This window comes from Epinephelus lanceolatus, chromosome 3, assembly GCF_041903045.1.
Source record: "Epinephelus lanceolatus isolate andai-2023 chromosome 3, ASM4190304v1, whole genome shotgun sequence".
In the NCBI taxonomy this organism is placed as follows: Eukaryota; Metazoa; Chordata; class Actinopteri; order Perciformes; family Serranidae; genus Epinephelus; species Epinephelus lanceolatus.
This window is the reverse complement of record NC_135736.1, coordinates 25455981-25480753: the sequence shown is the minus strand read 5'-3', so window position 1 is coordinate 25480753 and position 24773 is coordinate 25455981. Positions and strand designations below refer to the sequence as shown.

General features: G+C 40.2%; 1 protein-coding gene across 1 annotated transcript in view; it reads left to right on the top strand.

Moving 5' to 3' along the window:
* tll1 (tolloid-like 1) overlaps positions 1-18946 on the top strand; it is a 66416-nt gene extending 47470 nt beyond the window's left edge. Inside the window, exons 18-22 of the mRNA XM_033623013.2 lie at positions 3705-3830; positions 9001-9128; positions 14293-14506; positions 14777-15027; positions 17054-18946. Coding sequence (XP_033478904.1) covers positions 3705-3830; positions 9001-9128; positions 14293-14506; positions 14777-15027; positions 17054-17188 — 854 coding nt within the window. The 3' untranslated portion in view covers positions 17189-18946. The remainder of the gene's footprint in view (positions 1-3704; positions 3831-9000; positions 9129-14292; positions 14507-14776; positions 15028-17053) is intronic.
* The last annotated feature ends 5827 nt before the right edge of the window (positions 18947-24773 follow it).

The following is a 24773-nucleotide window of genomic DNA, read 5'->3' as shown; positions in this document are numbered from 1 at the left end:
TCATAGAAATACAGTTACCAGTTATGTTAATGAGCTAATCATCTAAGCTAATAGGTAATAATTGGTATAAAAGATAATGAAGATTTCTTTGTAGTTGATTTCATTGACTGCAACTATTTTATAAACAGCAGTAAGGCGATATTGTACTGTCGAGAAAATCAGGTCTCCTCGTTTGTATGCAAATTTATGGAGCAAAATGCTTCAAAAATCCTATCCGTTTATTCATGGGGGGAATTTCTGGTCTACATTTAGGCATCACCATGACAACTTAATGTCCCACATATGCTACGTCCCACATATACTATACCATGTACTGTGGAGATGAACATAAAATTCACAGAGAAGTAGGTCTCCAGTATCTTTCCAGATTTATTACACAGGGCTCAGGAGATACAAACGTGATGACAGAAGCTCTCGTCACATTTTACAGTTTCTCTTCAGTTGGCCGGGTGAACTCATCAGAGGGGAGCACAGCTGATCCGAAAACAGCTGCTATGATCAGAGTCGTTTCAGAGCCAAGGTCGAGTTTGACCACAGAGCAGCCGTAACCATGAACCCCAAGAGCAGCACAAAGACGGTTTTACAGGCCAACAGAACCAGACACACACTCACTAACTTAACTGTAGCTGTCCGTTGTTGCTTTGACTCTTCTTAGTGCTCTCTCTTTTATTACACCTTCCTCTCCTCTAACCTTTCAGCAGTGTTTTTATACTGCTGAGATTGACTTATGCTTTATTGTTCCTGGTAAAGTATGTTTTACATTTACAAGAGAAAAGGCTGTGGGGAAGTGGATTAACCATTGATTTTGGCAAAAGTAAAGCTATCTTATGCAATGAGTGTAAACTTCCCCAAATCCAATAAAGTGCAGGACAGAGCTGCTAACACTCTGATACTCAGTAGTAACATCGAGAACGTGCCTCCACACAGTGGGTTGTATTAAACAGTGGATGTGTCGGTCATGAATGGGGCTCTTTTAAAAATGTAATCCCACAAAATAATGTAGGACTTCCCATTGTTATCACAGCCTGTTATTCCAAAACCCCAATAATCTAAAAAATATCCCATTGGACTGAATGTCTATGTATCTGATGACCCATTACTCTGAAATGCAGCCATTGCTCCAAAAATACACCCTCTCCCAAACAGAAGCACATGGCTAATTATCATGCAGAATGACATCATTGGATTACTGGGTGCCAGTTTGTTTTTTTTGGCGAAGGTATGACCCTCACTACTCTGCCTCTGATTGGCTAGTACTTGTTGTCTTTGGCGCTTTGATTGGTTAGATTAAGGCAAGAGGAGTGAGATTGGTTAATGTAAGAATTCCAAGGTAAGCCAATCGGAGGCAGAGGAGGGCGGGACATGCCTTCAACATAGTAGGAAAATCGATGTTGCTGACTGGACACTGGTTACGACAGTCATATATACACAGATGCTCCCACGACACATTCTCAGTCCCAACCAGACGTTGCGCTAGACTTTTTCATCGCCGGTCATTTTGACTGACAGGGTCATAAAAATCCGGTCATTATCTATTTTTACCGGTCATTTTAATTTTCGTTTTTAAATGATAATAAAGATATTCAAAGACATTTAGTTTTCATTCGTTCATTTTTAATAAATCCAACAAGCAAGTTATAAAGTGTGCATTAATAAGGACATGAACAAAAAGATGAACAGACATCCACACACCGCAGCGCTTCAGTTCGGCGTCTGGTCTATTTTTCACGCGAGCCGCGAGCGCTTCTGTCAAGCTGGATAGAGTGGATCGTACCAAACAGGAAGTCGGACACAGAAAAGACGAGAGAATCCGGCCAATTTTCAAAATAAAATAACAACAGCACGGGAAATGTGAGGTAAAATACTGTGTTTATAATTTAAAATAACACAACAGTGCATAACTGAACACATGTTTCAATACCATAATCACTTCATTACAATTTTAATTTTGTGTCACCGAGCCTACAGACATAACTACATGAATTAAATGGTCAGAACAATATGCCCTATTCATTCAGTGTTTATCCAACACGCTCAATACATGGACATGCAATAACAAATTGTCATTAACTTATTACGTTATAAAAAACGATTAAAATATGGACTTACCCATGTTTAAAACGACCTGTTGATGTGAAAAAACGAGTACTGACGGTAACAGACGAGTGGAGTCGATGTGGAGAAATGCGCTGCCTGTGTGGACAGTCAAGCACCTGCGAGTATACTCGCAGGACTTCCGCGGCACTACCGCATCTGGTGTGTCCAGGCCGTTATGTTAACAATGCTATATGAAGCAGATGAATGACTTTTTCTCTGCAGTGTGAAAACGGCAGCCACTTAAACCACTGACTGTGCACCCCGCTGCCAAGTGGGCAGGGGTGGTAATTGCAACCGGTCAAAATGACCGACGGCCTTCAGATTTTCCAGTCATTGTTGTAAAAAACCGGTCAATGACCGAGAATATCCGTTTAACGCGACCCCTGGTCCCAACTCATCAAATACTGACAGCATTGGTGTTGGATGTTCAGGAACAGGTTGGCAATTTCCGTTCATTACATGCATTGAGTTTTTTCAAAAAAAACCTCCTGTTTTCACTGGAAATGTCCAGTTTCCTTTCAAAATAAACTTAAAATGAAAGTAAAACACTTCATTTTTAAGATTACTTCCTTAGGATCAGGCAATGAAAGCACATGTTTTGGCTTTAAATAAGTACATTTGTTACTAATGTAATGTAACGTCACGTGACATAGGCCACAAGTGTAGTAAGCTACATGTACTAGCACACTACAGAGTTATTAAAATAAGTTGATTGACTTGTAGTTTCACACGGTGCTATGAACAGCGGCCTCTGAGGTGAAAGTCCAGAGTGTGTTTGACCCATCCACCTCCCTTCCTCCCCACCCCATGTAGATGTTCTTGCTCTTTATACTGTGACTCATAAAGGGTACCTCTGTGTGTCAGTATCAGATGCAGAGGGCCACTGACCAAGCGTTGGTTTTTGACAAACTGGGAGTGAGACTGCTCCCAATCAACTGGGGAAAGAGGGTGAGAAACGTCAGGAAGCAGGGCTGACTGATTGCAGGCTATGAATCTTTCTAACTGCAGGGAGAGTGTGTATTTTTGGAGCAATCAGCGTTTGTTTTAGGATAACAGCCTGTCAGAAAAATAGGCTTTTGGTCCAGTGAGACCTTTTTTGAACCACTGGGGTTTTGAAATAATGGGCTGTTTGAACAATGGCATGGCACCTTCGCTGTTTGGGAGAGGGGTTTAGTGGTCAATAGTCCGTCTCTCTTTGCTTTAACTCTTAGCCCTGTGATAAAAACTTTTAACTTGGCAGGTGAAGTATGAACAGTATTGTGCAGTCTTACAGTTGTGGGCGATCATGTTTGCCGAGCATGATCGCTGGATATTCATGTTCATGTTTGTCTTTGCCACCTTCTCTTCTTTGTACTTCTTTGTATTTTTTTGTTGACCTTACCTTCTTTCACTAATTCGATTTACATCTGATCCTATCTTTATATCACTGTTTGTTTCTTCACCTTTTCCCTGCTGTCTGTCCCTCACTCCTTTCCTTAAAAACTCCCCTTCCTGAAGGTTTCATTTCTCCACTCCTCTCCCCCGCTTGACCTCTTGCCTCCCTCCACCTCGTCCTTTTTTTTTGCTGTTTCCTCATGAGTGATGTGTTGCATGTGTATCTCTCACAGACAAAGATGAGTGCAGCAAGGACAACGGCGGCTGCCAGCACGAGTGCATCAACACAGTGGGCTCGTACGTTTGTCAGTGTCGCCATGGCTTTGTACTGCATGAGAACAAACATGACTGTAAGGAAGGTGGGTTTCACGTACATTCACATCAGCACACACACTGGCATAAAGGCACTGGAGTGCACATGCATGTGCTGCCACATTCACACAAGCATGTGCTCATTCACAAGAACAGTCATCGTCCATCATACAGCCCTTACACTGTTTACCCACACCAGAGTCCTCATGACAACAGACTGGTCCTGTCTATTTGAGGAGAGTCTTTACATACATAAATCTCCACACTTGGTGCCTGCAAGCAGAGCTGTCGATTTGAGGCCTAAGACACAGGCAGTTGTCATATTAAGTTACAAAGGTGAAAACTAAACATGATTTGACTTAAAGACATTCATGTCCCAGGTTTTGACCAGAGGGCTGCACCATGAAGCAACATTAGTGGGTTAACAAGGTATGTTGAGCCTGAAGTTTTCTGTCCTAGGAAGGTGGCTCTCTTTTAACCTGACCATTTTTTATTTCAAGTTTTAGATGGAAATCATCTAAAAAGCACCTTTCACAGCTCATTGAATAGTGTCACTCTATAATCAGTGTGAATCTACAAGTGATACAGCTGAGGGAATATGTTATAAATACGCTTAATCCAACTTGTTGAGCCATGACATTACATTCAGCACTTACTGCATGTGTCATGCTACATTTTTGCTGTTGTTACCACAGGAACCTGCAGCATCAGTGATGCAGAAAATCTGAGCAAGAACACAGTTTTATTATTTACACAAGGTTGTTGTTGCTCTCACTAAATGCACTGTGTTTGTAGTGCTCTCTGGTCCATTTTCCCACATTGGCTCTGAAAGAAAACTGCAAGTAACATTATACCTTAATAGTTTACTATATTACTATTCAGTACGACATATACTTTAATTTGAAAGGCTGTATAATTCCTTCAAACCACAATGCTACCACTTAAATTATGTTTTTACGCTTCGTCCTGATTTGCTCAAATCAGTTTTACACTGCAGATATATAATAGCTGAATGAGCACTGTTAGAAAATTATTTAGTGTAATCATATTTATCAAAGATAGGTTAAATCACTAACATATATTTCACTTTGGTTTGCCCACAAACTAAAGTGATTTCCATGTATCCGTCATTATGGGACAGTGTCAGTGTATGCAAATACAGTTCTTGAGTATAAATCTGCTGCATTAAGTTTAAATTTTCAGAGCTGCACAATGTGCAGCTGTCACGTTAGAAATAAATGTGGTAAAATGAATATTTTAACTTGTGAATGCACGATTTTGATAATTTTCTACCAGCATTCCTCTCTTGCCTTAATCGAAGCAACAGTGTTGCTTTTTACTGTAAGAATTTTTACATTTTCTTCAAAAGCAGAAATATTTGGCACACGACTGATCAATTTTAAGACTCAAATTATGCGCAGAATGCATCATTTAATTTGTTTCATGGGATCGCGCACAGAGCCTGAAGCAAAAAGCAAGTTGATAAACACCTTTGTGGTACCCTGTTACTTGTGACTGAGGCTTTAGGGTTTGTAGAGCCAGCTCAAGCAAAGAGACTCTGGCTCTGTTGAACTTCACGTTGCACCCCTCTGGTTAAATCATAAAAAAGCAAATAATATATTGAGCAAGGGCTTGACAACATAAATAGATATTACTTTAGTCCTGTGCATTAAAATGACTTGTTGGCGGCTATTAACACAGTTTATAAGCAAAATGTTCAACTGCTGTGTCCTTGTGGCGCTCAGCATTCAGATACTGGAGTGATTTTCATCCTTGACTTGAAATTTCGTTATGGTGAGCTGTGACTTGCTCTGCGACACTTAGACTTGTCTCATATGACTTGGACTTACCTGAAAGGTGCAAAATCGCAGCACAAATAGGCCACATTAAGTGCAAGGTAATTACAAGAGAGAGAGCCTATACAGCTATAAATAATATATAAGTCATATAACATTTGTTTTGTGACAAGGTCTGTGGTCCAGGAGTTGGGACTAAGTCTGTTATCCTGACCAACTTGAGACTTAACTTGAACTTGCTGCATGAGACTTGAAAAGAAAAAAAAAACAGCTCTGCCTGCAAATCACTGAGGCTGTGTTCACTGTGATGTGTGTTTGTGTTTGTGTGTGAGAAACAAGACACAGGGAGGGGAAAAGGTCCCGGTTTGACCGAAAACACTATTTATTAAAAGCTATTAGCACATTCCCACATGTACACACACACACACACGCACAAAGAGAGACATACACAACTGTTGAACTGACATATTATACTCAGCTCTTTGAAGTTGAACTTTTGAACGTGTACACACACACACCACATCAACACACACGCGCACCTCACTAAAGGCTCCCTGTGCTGCTCATAAAAACACTCATGTTTCAAACATCTGGAAGCTTGAAAGCTTCGCATGTCGCGCTGTCTTCCTGCGTGTGTGCATGTGTGCGTGTGTGTTTATGTGTGCATTAGACCAGCTTGACCCAGTGACCTTGCAGTGTCATGTAAATCCATATTCCCAGCACACAGCTTGTGTCTGTGTGTGTGTGTGTGGTTATGTGGGGTTATGTGCGTACATAAAGCATGTGCGTATGAGAGTTTTAACATGTGGAGATGGACATTTGGATAGCGTGACATGTGCTCTTAACATGTTGGATGATATAAGCATCACTTTTTTGTGATGCCAGGAGTGTGTGACACTATGAGACACCAGCAAGAAAGTTATAAAACTTACAGTCAGTTTTCTTTCTGATCTCAGGGATCTCATTTTAACTTTTTTTTTATGAGAGCATGACATCTGTTAAACTTGAAATTGTTGGGTTATTTACTTAATTACTGGTGACATTATGAAGCTGTGGTAATGAAATCTGTTACATTTGCTGTTAACTACAATAATGTGAAAAGATAGTTGGCTATGTCAGACATCACAGTTTATTGTCAGAGCTTAAATCTGTGTCATGTCAGTAGTTAGCTTTTGTAAAAGATGTGAGGGTCTCCTGTAACAGTAGTGTGTGTGGACTGTGACGTGTGTATTCAAGACTTTGCCTGTTAGAAGACTCTCCTTTACGTTTATACATTGTTCTTGTAAATCAATCCATCTCATTCTGTACGTGGGTTCAGTTTGTCTGACTCTAAATAAAATCTGTCACTCTGGAATTCATTCTGTTGTCCTGTGCATGCCTCCTGCCTCCCATCACCTTTGTTAAGACATTCATTTAACTCACACCACACATACAAAAAAACATGCCATGTGTGACTCAGGGCTGCTGTGGATATTGTTAGGTTCTTTTATTTTGACTAATCCAAAGTCTGTGGGAGAAAAGCAGTCGGCACTTTAAACCAGAAACACTTCTGCTACACAGTTAATATCAGCCCACAGCTGGTGTGTTGTCATGTACAATATAAGAGTTATAGTCAGTGAAATATGTTGCTGTTGTTTAGAAGTGCAGAGCCTGGGAGTAACTAACAAATCTAACTAATCTAACTAACAAGTCAATAATAGACTTCTGTCGAACTTGGGTGCATTTACACCAATAATTATTAATCAGCAGTTGTTAAATAGAACAATTAATGCATACATCTTGACTACTGAGTAACTGCCCCTGTAATCACTGTGTATCACTGTGGGCAAAGCTGCAGGTCCTAGAGGTTTATTCTTTGACTTGACTTCAACCTGCCCTGAAGGACTTGCCTACCATACACTACAAGATTTTTAAGAGACTGAAGTCTGACACTCTCTCACGTCTGAAGACAATGTGAGTTTTTACTTACACACTATAAGATTTCGCAAAAAGACTGGGAATCTTGTAGGGTCATATGTCTAAAGTATTCTTGTCAATTCAGCATCAATAGAATCAATAAAGATAAACTGTATTTAAGTACAAATGCTACAGTTTTGGATTTTGTGGCTTCAACTTGTTACCAGCCTGCTGGTATTTTAGTGAGAGGAGACCAGTTTTTCCTCCTTTTCCAAAGTCCAAGAGAACCAAGACTTGTTCATATTCCTGCGCCTCCACAGAGTATCCTCCATGTTTACTGGCGACCTAGTTTGCTGCTTCTTGCTGGTGCAGGAGAGAGCGCAGCTATTGGTTATTGACAATGTTCACATCATTGAACTGCATGAGCCAAGACAAAGAACTTACCGATAGTAATAAAAAACTTGATTTTGTTGGAACATCGCGTTGAGAAAAAGTCAGACCTAAGATAGCTCATACTTAGATTATGACCACGTTATACCAAACGATCGAGATCACTGGAGCGCACCACGACTTCACCAAAACTCTAATGAATTTCTTGCCACATTTGAAATTTATGTGACTGTGAAATTTCTTGAAAAGTTGTTTGGTGTTAGGCTTAATTCTGAGAGACCTGACACTTCACTTGGACTTGTCTCAAATGACTTGCTTAACTTGAACTCTCCGGAAAGATACAGCACAAACAGAAGCTCATTTGTTGCTTTTGAGAAAACCCCAGATAGAGGTGCAAATCAGAGCTGTAGCATTCAGTTGGGTTGAGATTTGGTTACTGTGAAGGCCAAAGCATATTACACACATCATTTCTATACTCATCAAATCATTCAGAAACCCCTTGTACAATGTATTGGAACGTCTGTATTTGTTACATTTCTCCATCTCCATGTCTGCTTCTTTTATTTCTCTCTTGACTGTCATTGCTGAACTCATCCAGAATGGACCCTGAATTTTAAAAGGGATTAAAAATCTTGTAACTGTGGCCTGCAAGTGTTTGCAATGAATACTGTATTTTGTAACTAAAAGCACAAAAAGATAGAGATTGTATGATAGATTTTCACTTTTACTTGAATGAATTTTGATCATATTCAAGGTTCAAATGACTTTAAGAATAATAACATTAATATCACCTTTAGATAATGTTAGTAATGGATTTGTACTACTAGAGATATATATAGATATATGATATATACTATACTCCATCCATGCGAAGTACAGAAGGCTAACTGCAGCAGTGTGTTTGACTAAAGCATGCGTGCATGCGTCCATGTGAAATTCACACTGAACTTGTCATCAGGATGTGTTTCTTTGAAATCTTTTCTCTCTCGTTTGGTTTTCTCGTTTCTCTCCTTCCTGTTCCCTTTCCATTTCCTCTGACCTTTTCCTGCGCAGCCATGATTTTAACTTCCTCTCTATGTGTGTGCTTGCGTGTTTGTGTGTGTGTGTGTGTGTGTGTGTGGATATGTGTGTTCAGCTGAGTGTGAGCATAAGATCCACAGCCCCAGTGGGACGCTGAGCAGCCCTAACTGGCCAGACAAGTATCCCAGCCGTAAGGAGTGCACCTGGGACATCACAGCCACGCCGGGGCACCGAGTCAAGATAGTAAGTGTGTTGAAATCAAGCAGATTTCTGACTAACGCTTCACTTTAGCATTATTGGCCTTCTTCCCTTCCTCATAACAATGCATTATTCTGTCTGTGGGCTCATATCTATGTTAAACCCTCAGACTGTCCTCCTCTCTTGTTTCTCTGTGATCTCTCTTTCCCATGTTCCACTTATGAAACCCAAATGTGAATGGGGGAGAAAGTGCACGTTTGTATATTCGGGCTAACTGCAAGCGTGTGCTCATGCGTTAGAAAGAGGCCTTGGGCAGTGGCCATCTGTGTTCTTGTGGCTTTCTGTGTGTGTGTGTGTGTATGCATGCATTTAGCAGGCACATACACACACATGCATTTGTGCATGTAAGCATTTATGTGTCACTGCAAACAGTCATCTCCACATTTTTCTGACTTACTGCAGATGTACCTATTTAGGAATAAACCAACATATTCTGCTCTGCTGTGTGCATCATGAATTGAAGATAGTTGAGGCTGAAAAGTTAGATGTCTGATGTGCGTGGTTATTTGTCCGAAGAGAGACAGAAACAAAGATTTGAGAGGAGATGGTGTTTGGTGTTAGTGTTAGCTCAGTGTTAGCTTTGATGCAAATGGATTTGCTCCTGACTCAGGTGGATTCACAGAAGATGCTAAACACACATCACCAAGGGGTGATAGAGTGGTCTATAGACATACACACAAACAAATAGGTTTGTACCTCCATACTTGTGAGGACTTTCAGCGGCATAAGACTTTCTGTAGCCTTAAAGATATGCTAGACAGGATTTTCCTAAAACACAATGTATACACTCATACAGAAGTAATCCCTCTCTGCCATCACTTATGACCCACTAGAGGTGTGTGGTAGTGTATTTTTCTGCAGAGACTTTGCCCTCTGCCTGTATTTTCTTAATGTCTGTGTTTGGGACGTTTATGGTTGTGTACCCCCACAGTGTTCAGGTGTGGTTAGGTCTTTATAAAAAGGTAGCGGCCAGGTGCCAGACTATAAGCAGCAAACATCCAAGTGACACAGCATCAAAAACACGGAAATATAGCGAGATAAATCACCAAATGAGAGTGACTCTGGGGTTGGCTTTGGGGGTGGCAGTAGCTCAGTCCATAGGGACTTGATTTGGGAACCGGAGGGTCGCCAGCCAAAGTCCCCATCTGGACCAAACATGGAGTTTGGACCGATAGCTGGAGAGGTGCCAGTCCACCTCCTGGGCACCGCCATGGTACACTAGAACAGGGCACCAAACCCCCAACTGCACGGGGCGCTTGTCCATGGGCAGCCCCTTTGCTCTGACATCTCTCCATTTGATGCACGTATAGGTCCTGTTTGTGCATGTGTGTGTATTTTGGGCCTGGGTGTATATGACAAGAGAGTGAAAAAATTGCTCTGTTCCTCTCAGGAATTAATAAAGCATATCATCTTGTACTTTCACTTTTGCTTGTGAGCAAGTTTACAAACAGTAACTCAGCATCCTGTATAGTATACCTTTTATCATTTGGTCTATATAACATCAATAAATAAGGAAACATCACATTGACAATTCTCTAAAGCCTGAGATCACGTCTTCAAACTGCCTGTTTTGTCTCACCTACTTTCCAAAAGCTAAAGATATTCAGTTTATTATCACATAACGCAAACTAAACCAGCAAAATCCCCACATTTTAGAAGCTGCAATGAGGTGACGTTGGCAATCCAGCTAAAAAAAAAAATCACACACTTGTTTTGTCTATTAATTTTTTGTCAGTCCACTACTAAATTAGTCAGCTGATCTAAACTGTATGTATGTCTTGATCCTGACACTCAACATGGTCCTCACAAGGATACAAACACACGAGCACACATGTCCCACATTCACACAGCGCGCTTCAGATAATCCACCCATGTTTCTCATGCAAATAGTGTCAGACACACACAAACACAGTGCAAGCTTCACAATGTGCGCACACATTCCTGGTCTAGACACACACACACACACACACACATCTACACACAGCTACACACACCCAGACACACAGTACAGTCTGTAGTCCGGCAAAGTATTAGGATTTTGGCTCGTCACCTCGCTTCCTCTCTGCAGCTGCATGCTGAGCCTGCTGCATGTTATCAAAATTGTCATCAACTGTCATTTAGTTTTGATAATCTCTTTTTAACGCTTACGTAAAACATGTTACATCATCAGCTACGGTAACACATTTAGTAGTTTTAGCACCTGTTTTGAATGTGTGAGTACATTGGATTTACACACAACTACACACAAATTGGGAAACTTGTTCTTGTGTGAGTATGTGTGTGTGTTGGTATGTGTGTGTGTGTTGAGATTAGCAGGGGCCCTCTCTATATCCACAGTAATGACATCGCAGCGGGATATATTTAATACCAGAAATCTGATCATAGACATGAAGGTCACTCTGTTATTGCTTCTTTGCTCTCGGACACACACACACACACACACACAAAACTCTCTCTGAAGTAGTAAACAGTTCTTCCACATATCAGCGTCTCACCAAAGCTACAGTTAGAAACATCTGGAAGCCATCACGACCCCCAGAATCAAACACTTCCCATCTCGGTAACGACGTTAACCCATCTTCGCTCTCCTCTCCTTCCGCCTGGCTTGTGGAAATCAGTGTGGTGTGGTGTTTGTGGTGGCGTGATGGAGCATGGCTCAGGAGACAATCAGAGAGGTGTGTGTGACTATGTGTGGGAGAGAGGCCTGCAAGGTGTTATGACTCAGCTCACGGTGACTTGATTAGATTAGGAATCGTGACACTGTGTACATGCATGTCAGTGTGTAAGCAATGTGTAGGCAAAGACAGAGGGAGGCAGCCAGTGTGTTCTGTAGATACATATTAAAGAATATGAAATGCAAATGTGTGTATTTTGCTTTGAAAGAGTTTTAAAGGTGTGGAACACTGAAGGAAGGGAAAAAATATTTGTACCATCCTCAGCATCTCTACTAAAACCAGTCTCTTATTGCAGCAATCTGTTAAGTTACTGTTGAGAAAAATGTGGTCATGTTGGATACATGTTTTAACCATGGGTCACATAACTTTGTGTACCTTCCTAGCAACTTTCAGTTCATTGTTTTGATTTGCTGGTCTGAAACTTTACTCTTTCAGGTCACTGTCATTTTGTCATTTTGCCACAACAGGCAGATGTTTCCAGATGAAAAGCTCTAAAAACTCACTGTGTGCTGCCTTCACAAACTCAGTGACCGGCTGGTGAACGTATTGAAGTTTAAATGGGCTCATTACTTGTTACTTTTATCTTGATTATAGCACACAAACGCAGCCGATCCCCCAGATTTTTTCTGGGTTATGAACTAAATTCACCAAACCTCGGGTGGCGTGATGAATTACGGGAATCAGTCGATCAGAATTATGCTGCCTTCACATTGATTCAAAAAGATGGTAGACAAACACCTCCTGGATGGCACGGGAAAAATGAAATAGTCATTACAATATGTTGCTATGGTGATGCTCTGTTGTTAACAAAGAATGGAATAAGATACATAGATACAAGAATAATAAGAAACTTAAAAACTGACGTGGAGCCCCTCTGTGCAGAGTTTGCATGTTCTCCCACCGTCATTGTGGGTTTTCTCTGGGTACTCCAGCTTCCTCCCACAGTCCAAAGACATGCAGGTTAACTGGTGACTCTAAATTGTCCATAGGTGTGAATGTGAGTGTGAATGGTTGTCTGTCTCTATGTGTCAGCCCTGTGATAGTCTGGCGACCTGTCCAGGGTGTACCCTGCCTCTTGCCCAGTGTCAGCTGGGATAGGCTCCAGCCCTCCCGCGACCCCTAACAGGATAAGCCACGACAGAAAATAAATGAAGGAAAAAATTACATGATATTTGATTTGACAGAATCTGACAGCTGTCTTGTCCCACAGTGTTCCACAGCAACATGAATATAACATAGATATGTATACATTAATAAGAGAATTGAACCAGATGTTTAGTAAAGCAAGAGTTACTTTTGCTATTAACTCATTACTTTTATATAAGTGGTAAAGTAATTTTAATACTTTGAGAAGTAACTATTAATTGTGACTATTAATTGTCAGTAACCTGAACACTGGTGGAGACCAAGACAGAGCTAAAAAAAGAGTTAGATTCATCAGGTGGCAGGAAACACAATGCCACATGAATTACAATGTTGCTCTGTAACTGCTGGACGTGGAAATTAGCATCTCTTTGCTGATGAGTTCACCATATCTTCCTAAAAGGTGGCATAATATATCAGTGTTGTATAAAGTTTGTTTCCACCACCCCCTAGGTGCCAAAAATTCAGATATTGCAGATTTAATTTCGACTTGTTGCTGAGCTTAAGTTTGTTTTCTAGCTTCTCCATCAGCTACATTTAGTCTAAACTCAGGTGTGCTTTGTTGCTTTTATAAAAAGGTCAGATCTGAATTTAGAGAATGACTCACACATTACAACACGGGCTCCAACAAAGGAAACTCTCATCAGTCTCTTTCCAATTCACTCTTCTCCTTTAAATGTTTGTAACTTAGTTGTGATTCCTGTGAACCAATAAGAACATCACCAAGAAAACTCACAGCATCCACACACTGTATTTTACAGTAATTAGATGAAGCAGTCTACCACTGAGTTTGACAGTCTCTAAATTTTGCTTAATTACTTCACCACAAAACTAAACTGCTTTTCTGCACAGAACGAGGAGGGGCTACAGATCATCCCGTGCAGACAGAGATAATCTATTTGAGCTATTTTAGAGTGTCCTCTTCATCCTCTACATGAAGAAATTGAGATCCCAACTGACCCAACTGATGATTAGTTTCCCATTTAACTACTGTGGGGTGACGATGCTGGTTTTTGCTGGCATAGGTCTGGTGGCACTTAATGTTGTTGAGTCTGTGTCTCTATGTCTCTGTATATTCTGTGTTTTTGATCAGGCTGCACGACAAATTTCCCACTGGGCACAATAAAGTTGAAGTTGAATTCGAATGTCAGAGTTCACCAACTTCCAGGGACCCCAGCTTCACAAGTTTTCACTAGAATTGCTTTCTAACAAAGAAGTAGCCTCCTATAAAAGCTGTGGACAGTGAGGTCAACAGTTAATCTTTCAACACCCACTCACATCTCTCTCAGCGACCTCTCACCCTCTCTGTCTCTCCGCTTCTACCTTTCCAGGCCTTCAATGAGTTTGAGATCGAGCAGCATCAGGAATGTGCATATGACCACCTCGAGGCCTTTGACGGGGACAGTGACACGGCAGCCATCTTGGGCCGACTGTGTGGCAGCAAGATCCCGGAGCAGCTGGTCTCCACCGGCAACAAGATGTACCTCCGCTTCATTTCTGACGCCTCAGTACAAAGAAAGGGCTTCCAAGCTACACACTCCACAGGTGTGTGTCAGTGTGGAAGCATGTTGTAGTGTTTGTGTATGTTTGTGATAATATCTCACTGTGAGTGAGTTCTTGTGACTGCAAAGAGCATCACTCAGTCACCAGCTTTGATTTCTCACGTCAGAATAGTTTTTTAAGAGCAATATCTCCCTCTAGTGGTTCATAGCAGCACATGCAAGATGAGAGTCATGCCATCTGACCTGAGACAACAAAGTCTAACAGAGGCCTAATTTCAGATTAAAGTTTTACTCTTTCCTTGTCTCTCTGCAGAATGTGGAGGTCGCCTAAAGCCAGAAGTTCGTCAGAAGAACCTCTACTCTCACGCCCAGTTTGGAGACAATAATTACCCAGGTCACACTGACTGTGAGTGGCTGCTGACAGCCGAGCAGGGTTATGGCATCGAGTTGACCTTCATTACCTTTGAGGTAGAGGAGGAAGCTGACTGTGGTTATGACTACATCGAGCTGTACAATGGGTACGATGCCAACTCACATCGACTCGGTCGCTTCTGCGGTTCAGGGGTAAGATTATATCTTCTTTTCAATGACTCATATTTCATCTTTGGTGGGGCAACTAGACCAAAGACCAAAACCATCAATGAACTGATTTCACTAGTAAATATTGCTTGTGTAACCAAAGCCTGAAATATTTAATTCCTCCATTGCTGTGTCTAAAATTACATCAGTGAACCACACTCATGCACTGGGTGATACAATGATTATGAGCACAGTAGTTTATTTTGAGTTAATCCCACAGTCACCATCCTGCTGCAGTGAATACGCAGCAGAGCTCCAAATGTGTATAAATCTGCAGATGAATTTAGTCCCCAGGAAACACACTATTGAGTCCCATTTGAGCCACATTTACTTAAACCTCCACTGAACCAGTGGGTTTGACAGGAGACAGAAGACAGAAAGTAAAGAGAGAAGGACTGGGGTGACCTCTAGCTCACCTGATAGAGTGTGTGCCCCATGTAGGCTGGGTCCCTTGGAGCGGCCCAGGGTTTGGTTTGGACTTAAAAACGGCCAAAAAATAATCTTTTTGGCCTTTTCATAGAATCTGTTGACAGTCGGAAAAATACAGAATAAAATAATGTATACTTTGGATTTTTACTGACAACTTTTGAATGCCTGCTGAATACTTTCAATTTTTTCATTTTACTTTCCATCATCCATTCCAGATGGCCATTCCTTTCTATTCATTTAGTATGAATATGTCATAACAGACTCTTGCTTTCATAGAGTCGTGTGACCTATCTCAGTATACAGAACATGAGATGCAGATATTTCCTGATTTAATCATAATCATTATCATCATTTTGAATTTTATTTTTTGTTAATGCAAGGTTTTTGTACAGCTGCTTGTGTCAATATGAATCACTGATGCCATCAGATATTTTATTTACAAAAAAAAATTAAAAAGAATTTTGTAGAAGAATGTATTTATATTTCTTAAACTATGATGATAAAAAGTTTTTTATTTCTTAGGTGTCAACACTGACATTTGGGTATTTTTTTGAGACTTGTATAAAACACATGCCCTAGTGGTTAAGCAGTTAAGATTTATAATAAAAGTCTACCTTGCATTACCTCATAACAATATAACTTTGAGAAAAATTAATGCAGACTAGATTTTCATTGTGAAGGATACAAAGCGGTCAGATAACAGATAAATTACTCCAATACAAGTAAAAGCACTGACAATGTTACTTAAGTAAAAATGCAAAAAAAAACCACCAACAACATGTTATTAGCAAAATGTGCTTAAAGGGACATTTCATACCCAAATCAAACATGTTTTTCCTCTTACCTGTAGTACTATTTATCAGTCATTTATTGTTTTAGTTTGAGTTGCCGAGCGTTGGAGACATTGGTTGTAAAGATGTCAGCCTTCTTCTGAATGTAATTGAAGTAGATGGCACTCGGCTAGTGGTGCTCAAAGAGCTAAAAAAAAAAAAAAATTACAGAGCTACACCAGTAGATGCACTCTTCCTTCTGCGCGGTGATGTGGTTGGCAGGTGCAGATTATTAGAAAGCAAATAGTTCCTACATGAAACTGCTCACAGCAAGGTCTGTGGATTATCTTGAGTAACCAGGTCATGATTTCTGGAAAGAGTACCACAGGCTGAGTGCCATCTAGTTCCATTATATTTTAGAGACGATAAACATCTGTATTGCTCAGCATCTCACACCAAAACAATCTAGACTGACAAATGGCACCACAGATAAGAGGGAAACATGTATTTTGCTTTGGGGGTGAACTGTTCCTTTACAGAATAAAAAAATAAAAGTACTCAAAGTAGAAAAATGGCCAATGAAGATGACAAAGCTCAAAATTTCCAGTCGATGTTCACACATAATTAATGGAAACTTTTCTTGGAAGGTGGGAAAAATACACAAACAAACTCCCCATACACAAGCCACACCTAACCTGTGATGTAAACTCTATTTGATTTGTAGTTAACAGACTGAATTATTCAAAACCAGTGACATGAACCTCTCAGTGTCTAAGACATTGCTTCACATGTCTCCCTCTTCCCTTCCTCAGCCCAGGGAAGGGATCTACTCGCCCGGAAGCACGATGCTGATCCGTTTCCATAGCGACGACACAATCAGCAAGAAGGGCTTCCACATCCGCTACACGAGCACCAAGATCCAGGAGAGCCTTCACACCAGGAAATGACCTCACACGCAGCCCGTAACCTCTGACCTCTGTGCAGCCCCCCGCCACTGTCACCCTGACCTTCACCATGGCAACGAGAAAAGTACAGCCTGTCCCCTCTTCTCGGACCGACAGACAGATGCGGACATTTGTGGACGTTCACCAGCCGCGGGGGGAAGTCAACACTTGACGTGAACATTAGTCTCCCTCCGTGGCTCCACACAGGTCAGCGCACTCTGAGATGAGACAGGAAAAACACTGAGATATCAATACGTGCTTCAGCAAACGTGGAGAATCATGCCGACGACTGAGCGAGCCATCTCTGTGGAGGAGATGGTTTTCATTACTGCACATCCAGCTACCCTCAGTGTGGATACTCACGGTGGCAAAACAAAAGAGTACAAACACACACACCGGTAAACACACCAGACTCATATTCAGAACTATAAACTATGGATGCTTGAGGAACTGAAGAGCTTCTACCTAAAAAGAAAAATGCATCCACCTGGGGAGTTCAGAGTCTCGTCTGACTCCTTGGACTGTGCGACGTACTGTGATCAGACAGCTGCTCATATCCACAGTAACTGAGAGGAAACTCTGAGTAGACATTTTTATTGCCTTTGATGCCTGGGAACTGCAACCCAGCTCAGAACGGCTGCAGATGATTTTATTTCATGTCTTATTGTAAAACCCGTTGTGTTTACTGTATGTGTGTCTGTGTGTACAGAGAAAAAAAAAAGAACAAACAAAAGGCTGAAGTCCGTCATTTGCCCTTTTTGCTTAAAGCTTATGCAGACAACCATCGTGGAATGGGGAGAAAAAAAAATGCAAATGGAGAATTTCCAAATGATCTGTGATGTTAATGTTAAGCCTTGCATTATGTTGTGTGTGTGTCCATGCTGTTTCTTGAGTTTGCACCATCTTGTAACAAACTTTCGTGGATGTTTCCAGTTTCCACCTCAGCCCCGCTCCCAAAAAAGTGGATATTGGAAAGGAATATTTTCACAGCTGTCTCTCGGAGTGACACAATTCTGATTGAAGGAGAGATTCCCATGGTGCTAACACATAAGAATACACTGAATGACAGGCGACTGTGGTTGGAAATAGGAGACACAGTCGGCGTGCGAACAGCACACTGCATCAACAGCACTAGTCCTGTGGAACTACAATATTGCCTTAGAACCAAAATGTATATCGATGCTCTTGTGTCAGCGGAGTGTTTTCAAGGTTTTTTGGCAGCATATTTTATTTGTTTGGAGACCTTGAATGGTTTTATTGTTTAAAAAAAAAACACAACAAAAAACATGGGAAATGTAGTCTGTGTGTGAGATAGGGTGTCAATGGTGCATGTGTGTTTGTGTGTCATTTTTGTAGCTGCTCTCAGAGATACATGAACACATGCTTACACATCCACAGATACACAAAAACTCATTTGTGTGCGTTTTCCCAGACATATCTGAACACACACTTCCTCTTCTGTATATCTGGAGTGTGGAGAGCAAAGTGCTGTGAAGGTGGAGGACATACACAGTTTATTGTGTTAAATGCAAATGTGTAAGTGTGTGTTATAGGAGATTATAGAGAAATAATGTGTGTGTGTGTGTGTCTGTAAACTGTATGTTTCTGAGTTGAATCATTCATTGCTGTACGTGCCAAGCTCCAGGTGACCCTGATCCGCTGTAGTTTTTGTTTTATCACTCCACCTCTTGTGTCTGTAGTTCAGAGACACTGACATGACGTCCTCTGCATCAGTCATTAAATACACACAGCTGAAAACTACACGCATCTGTGTGTCATGGATTGTTGCTGTGTGTTATAAATGAATTTATGTTTTACATTTTCTGACCTGTTTAGATGAGACTATAGTGCCAAATATTGATCCATAAATCAAATCAAGATTTTCATAAATTTTCATTTATGTATTGAAGATTTTCTCCCTATCTTGGTCTTTTACTTAAGGATCCCCCAAAGTTTAGGTTTCACAAGCTGAGCACAAGCAAACAAATGGTTATCATGTAAACTAGTACTTTGCCACTGTAAAATCTTTCAGTGTAGTAAATGCCTCGACATTTTTACTTTACTAAGGAAACTAGGGGGTTCTGTGCAACACCCTTAAGTAAGTCCCTCAGCTTAGGAAAAATTAAGTCTTAAGTGCCATACTTAATGAGAAAACTTAAGTTGTTTTGTGCAACTTGCTCCTGGACTTCTTCTTTTACATAATGATTATATACTTATAAATCCATTTGATGGAGTTCAATGTCTCAGATTAGGTCTGTTGTAATATAGTACTCATAATCTCTGGCAAAGGTGCAGTAAATGAAGCCACCCTTAAAAAAAACTTGAACCTATTTGGGTGTTTTTGTCAGACTGTTTCCTCTCAGCCGTTGTGTCTATCCCTTTAAGGCTCACTGACTCTACCTCAGCAGCGAAGTTTTGTGTTTCTATGGAGTCTAGAGTGTGCACTCTGTGTGGGTGTGAACCCTTACAGAGTTGTTAAGGTCACATGTGAGTCGTTGACCCACCAGGCCATCTTGTGTGCTGTTAGGGTTAGATGGGAACAGGTGTGAATGGGTGTTAAGTCATCAAGGGAGGGGTCCCAAGACTGCAGTATAGGTGGGTGTTAAGTGGTGTCGTAGGCCACCTCCTCTGTTTAACGATGGTCGTTCCAGTTTGGTTAATCGAGGAATGGAAACATGATTTCAGGTCACGATGTAATATTATTGCGATTTCAAATATGTTGCTATATGCTAAGTATTGCGATAAAATAAATTATGATATAGTGCTATTCATTACCTTTTTCAACTGTAAATTATGTCCCCAAAGGAAAGCTTTGTCAACATATATATATACAGAAGATAAAGTTTTCAGTCTGTTTGTCTCACTTCAGCCATTTTTTTTTTGCAGCAGAAAAATGTATCCAGTGGGCTGAAAAAGCAGTTTATCATATTATTCTAGTAGACTACCTAAAGTTTAATTTGTATTTGTAATATTAATAACTTATGTAATTAAAAAAAATCAATACTTGGCATTCTGTGATGATACCATATTGCCACACAAAAATATCACAACATTATGCTGTATTGATTTTTACCCCTACCCCTAATTTGAGGTAGCCAACAACCCGATTTAATACATCCGAGGAACTAATATAAAAAATAAATGAACTACTTGGCAGCCAGACCAGGCATCTAATTGAGACAGACATTTATTTGTCAAAATGTGTAGCCACACCAAGCTAGTAAAAGGGACCAGGCGTTTAATGGTTTTGCGGTATAGACTTTTTCTGTGTTAAATTATAATCAAATTATGAGTTGATACACTTGGAAAAAATGCATATTCACAATTATTCCTTTCTCATGTTTGTACACTAAAAATGAAGCTACAACCAGCAGTTGGTTAGCTTAGCACGAAGAAGACTGGAAACATGGGGAAACAGCTGGCCTTGCTATGCACAAAAGTAAATTCTGCCTACCAGCACCTCTAAAGCTAACCAAGTTTTTTCATGGTGGTTTTTCTGTGGATTTAAAAATCAAAACAAGATGTTGCATGTTAATTAGTGAGTTTTAGAGGTGCTGGTAGAGTATTTTCTGACAGATTTTAGATTCTGTTATTCCATTTATTTAGGCTATGTGTCGACCTATTAAGGCTGCCCCCTAAAAGTTAAAGATTCAAATCATCAGTCAGCGACCCCTCAGTCGACTGAGATTCCTCAAGGCGAGCAGCCGTTCGTCAGTCAGTGTGCAGTGTACTTCTGGAGATGTTTCCGTCCCCAGATTTAGCTGCAGAGGGAGCACTTCTCGCTTTTACGCTGCTCTCCGGTGCAGGCAGCTGTGGACCCAGACCCAAAGTGAGCCTAAGTGACAAGGAGGCAGTTGCCCAGAGGCTCAAAGGTAATGTCATCTTCTGCCTTCTGCTTAGAAGAGGTGAATTTACAGCTCACAGCAACTCAACCTGAAATAGTCTGGTTTTTGTTTGATATCATGTGTTGGCAAAAAATGTTGTTACACATTTCCAATTTGTTGTTAGTGTAGTTAGCATGCATTCACTTAAAGGGCTAACTTGGCTTTTTTCACAACATTACGTGAACGCTGCTGTCACCCTGAACGTCCCGCCAAACATCGCTCAACCTCTCAAACTATATAGAAAGAACAAATAGTCGAATGTTCGTACTGTACAGCAAAATCCGATTGACTAACATAAGTTGGGTGCAGTCGTAGTATTGATCATATTCCATCTTTACTATGTATTTGTTTTCTGTTATCAGAGAGCAGCTGATCAATCAGATCTGTCATTGCTACTCTGGTCTTTTTTAATCTAATACATTCATAATTGCTTTTTAAAATACATCAATTTATAATCTCAGTACACCTGAAGTTTATAATCACTCTGGTAGCAAAGACTCTGTAAAATTCATGCTGCCAGAGGCTAAAGGTCATTTGGGGTGGAGCTCCACCTGCTGGCAACAGAAATAGTGGTGCTATAGGAAATATAATTCTGTATTAATGCATGACATAAAAATCTTCTGTTGACAGTCATTCACCATTATTCTATAATCTGCCTTGTAAAAAAAATATTTGAGATTAAAACCTTGGTGCTCTCCAGCTGACAAAGATTGTTATCAACCAAACTGCAGGTAAGAATAATCACATTTTATGTGGAGTTGCTCCCCAGAACAAAATGTGTAAGGGAGTGTTCTTTACTTTTGAGGGGGGTTGGTGCAAAAAGGGGCAGGCATGTCAAATAATTTTTAAGCACTGGGGAGGGACATATGTTTTTTTAATGTGGCTTAAGGGAGGGGCATACACATTTAAATGGTTGTATTTTGTATTTATTTCAGCTACTGATTCTTAAAGAAAACATGTCCTCCAAACCAAAGGATACTTTCTTTAAAGAACACAAAAGTTATCATTGGATTTTCACATTTCTGTTGGTCCTTGGACATATCATGTGCACCTAAAGCTTCTGTCATCAAAAAAATAAAAATAAAATAACAAATCTGAGCTTAAAACAGTGATGTTTCATCAGTAAACTTATTGTACGTATCATTTAAAATGTGGCCAAAATAAACCGTTTGTATGTCCTAACCAACATGCATGAACTCTAGGATTTTGTCTTCAGCTTCTAACTTTCAAACTTCATAGGATAGGTTTTAAAATCTAATATCTAATTTATGTTATAGAGGGCAGGTCATACATTTTCTGCCAGTGACTCATGGAAGCTTGAGTAAAAATATTTGTAGCTTCGGGAAGGGTCAAAATATAAAAATAAAACAAAATCATATCCCAGCCACCCTGCTCCTCTGACGAGTAAAGAACAGTCCCTAACTGGTCAGAAAAGACACATTTTTAGGGCTTCCTGTGTGATTTGTTCTAAGGTGATGGAGCCTGGTCAAAAACAAGTTTCCAGGATCTGAAGCATGTTTCTGAGAGGATTACCAAACATGACAGTGGCAGGAAAACGCAGTAAAATTGGGCAAATATAACTAGCCAAAGTGACAACGCAAAGAAATGAGGACTTGAGCAGAAAAACAGCACAGTGAGGAGAACGAGTACATGCCCAGTCTGATTATCACCTGTGTGAGAAATGTGAAACAGTGCATCATGTCAGATTATAACATTCTGTAATTTTGAATCTTTGCAAAATTGTTGGCCTACTATTTTTTCTACCTAAAAATGCCACTGCATACTGCACTATACCGTAGGTGCTGCCACCATTTAATAAAGATACATCCAATATGTTATAATTATGAACTGTGATTTAAATCGCAGAAAAATATCAAAAACATCGAGGCTTCAGTTTAGGCGCTCAACAGTACTATGAATGCTGCTCTACATAAATGAACATCTATATTTGACTTCTGACCCATTTTAAACACAGCAGCTTGGTGGTATGTTGAGGATAAGCCACTTACCTTTATAGGATCAGTTTGATGAGCTTCAGGTGTCACACATTTGCTGCAACTCAGCCACAGCTGTTTGCTGCTTGTTATACAACCTGTTCACCACTAGAGGGCGCTCGGTCTGAGCTTTTCAAAGGTCAGTGTTCTGAAATGGATCAAATGTTCCTCCCCTGACAGTCCGTGTTTTGGGTGCTTATACTTACAATGATTGGTTGTAGGTTTTTCATGATCACATGACTTTCTCTGAGATGAATACAGAACATTGATGCATCATGTGTAAGGCTCATAAATGACTGTTTTCAGATGAAACAATACTCTGAAGGCTCTGCAGTGTTCATGATGTGTATCCATGTTGAGGTACCACCACATTAATAATATGGTGTCTCTTCAACATGAATATATATGGCATATATGAGCTGTTTTTGTCACCCTGGTGTATCACAGTGTTGTCTAACCCTCTAAAGCTGCAGCATTGTGCTAGATCTGGTCCACTGTTTGAACTTTGGCTCCATCTATAGTTCATCCACAAAACTGCAGTTAGGCTGCTGTAACCATCACTTATGTTTCTTATATACTAGTTTAACCAAATTATTTCAAACATCCTCTCTCTCTTAATGGTATCTGCCTTTCTCTATATAGTTCTGGTTTTCTTCGCTGAGGTTTTGAGATCAACACTAAAGGGACTTCTACCATCCCAAGACATTTAAGTTTCAAAGAACTGAAACATGAACAAAAAGCAAACTCCAGATACATGGAATTCCTAGTATGAAGACCAAAGTTTGAAACCATCTTTTTTTTTTATATCTCATGAACAAGCCATGTAACAAATACAGGCTTTTCATGAGTCATCTAAAGATTACAACCCTTTTTCCTCAAGTGCACCAATGTTTGAGGAAAAGATGGTCCATAACTTGGATAATAGTTAAAAAAAATGCCTATCACAATTTTCCTGAGCCCAAGGGTAAATATTCAGATATTTTTGTCAGTTTGAAAAACAAAGAAAAAACAGCAAATCATCACATTTAAGAAGCTGGAATGAGGATCTTTGTGGCATCGTTGCAAATGACTCAAACGATTAACTGATTTTCACAATAGTTGATTAATATTCTGTCAACTGACTGCTCATTTCAGTTCAATAATAATGTTTGCTTACTAGTAAGTACTGGTTACTGGTTACTCTGGATCATGCCCAGACCCCAGGGTCAGCAAATCAAGGTTTTACTGAAGTAACCATTTAAACTCTTTAACTGGCATCCACATCTCCTGCAGTTGTAGCAACTATAGTCACATATACTACTGATTCTGCCTACAATTCCCACAGTGCATCATGTGTAGTTGTCATTTTCATTATTGATTAATCTACCTTTAATTTTTGGGTCTATATACCCCTCAGAACATCCCAAAGCTCATGTAGATGCCTTAAAATGTACTTTGCACAATGATGAAAAGCAGGAAATATTAACATTTGTAGTTTCTGTCTTATATAAAGACCTAATTATCAAAATAGATGCTGATTAATTTTATGTTGATTGACTCATCAATTGATCAACTTTCAACAACCCGAGGTTTTGAACTGTTATCTAGTGGAAATCTAAAATTAAATTTGGATGAACTGACCATTTAAAGTTTGAAAGTTGTAGCGCTTGTGGTTACAGTCTACCCATTCTGCCTACAATTCCCACAATGCAGCAAGTCTATGCTGTTTCA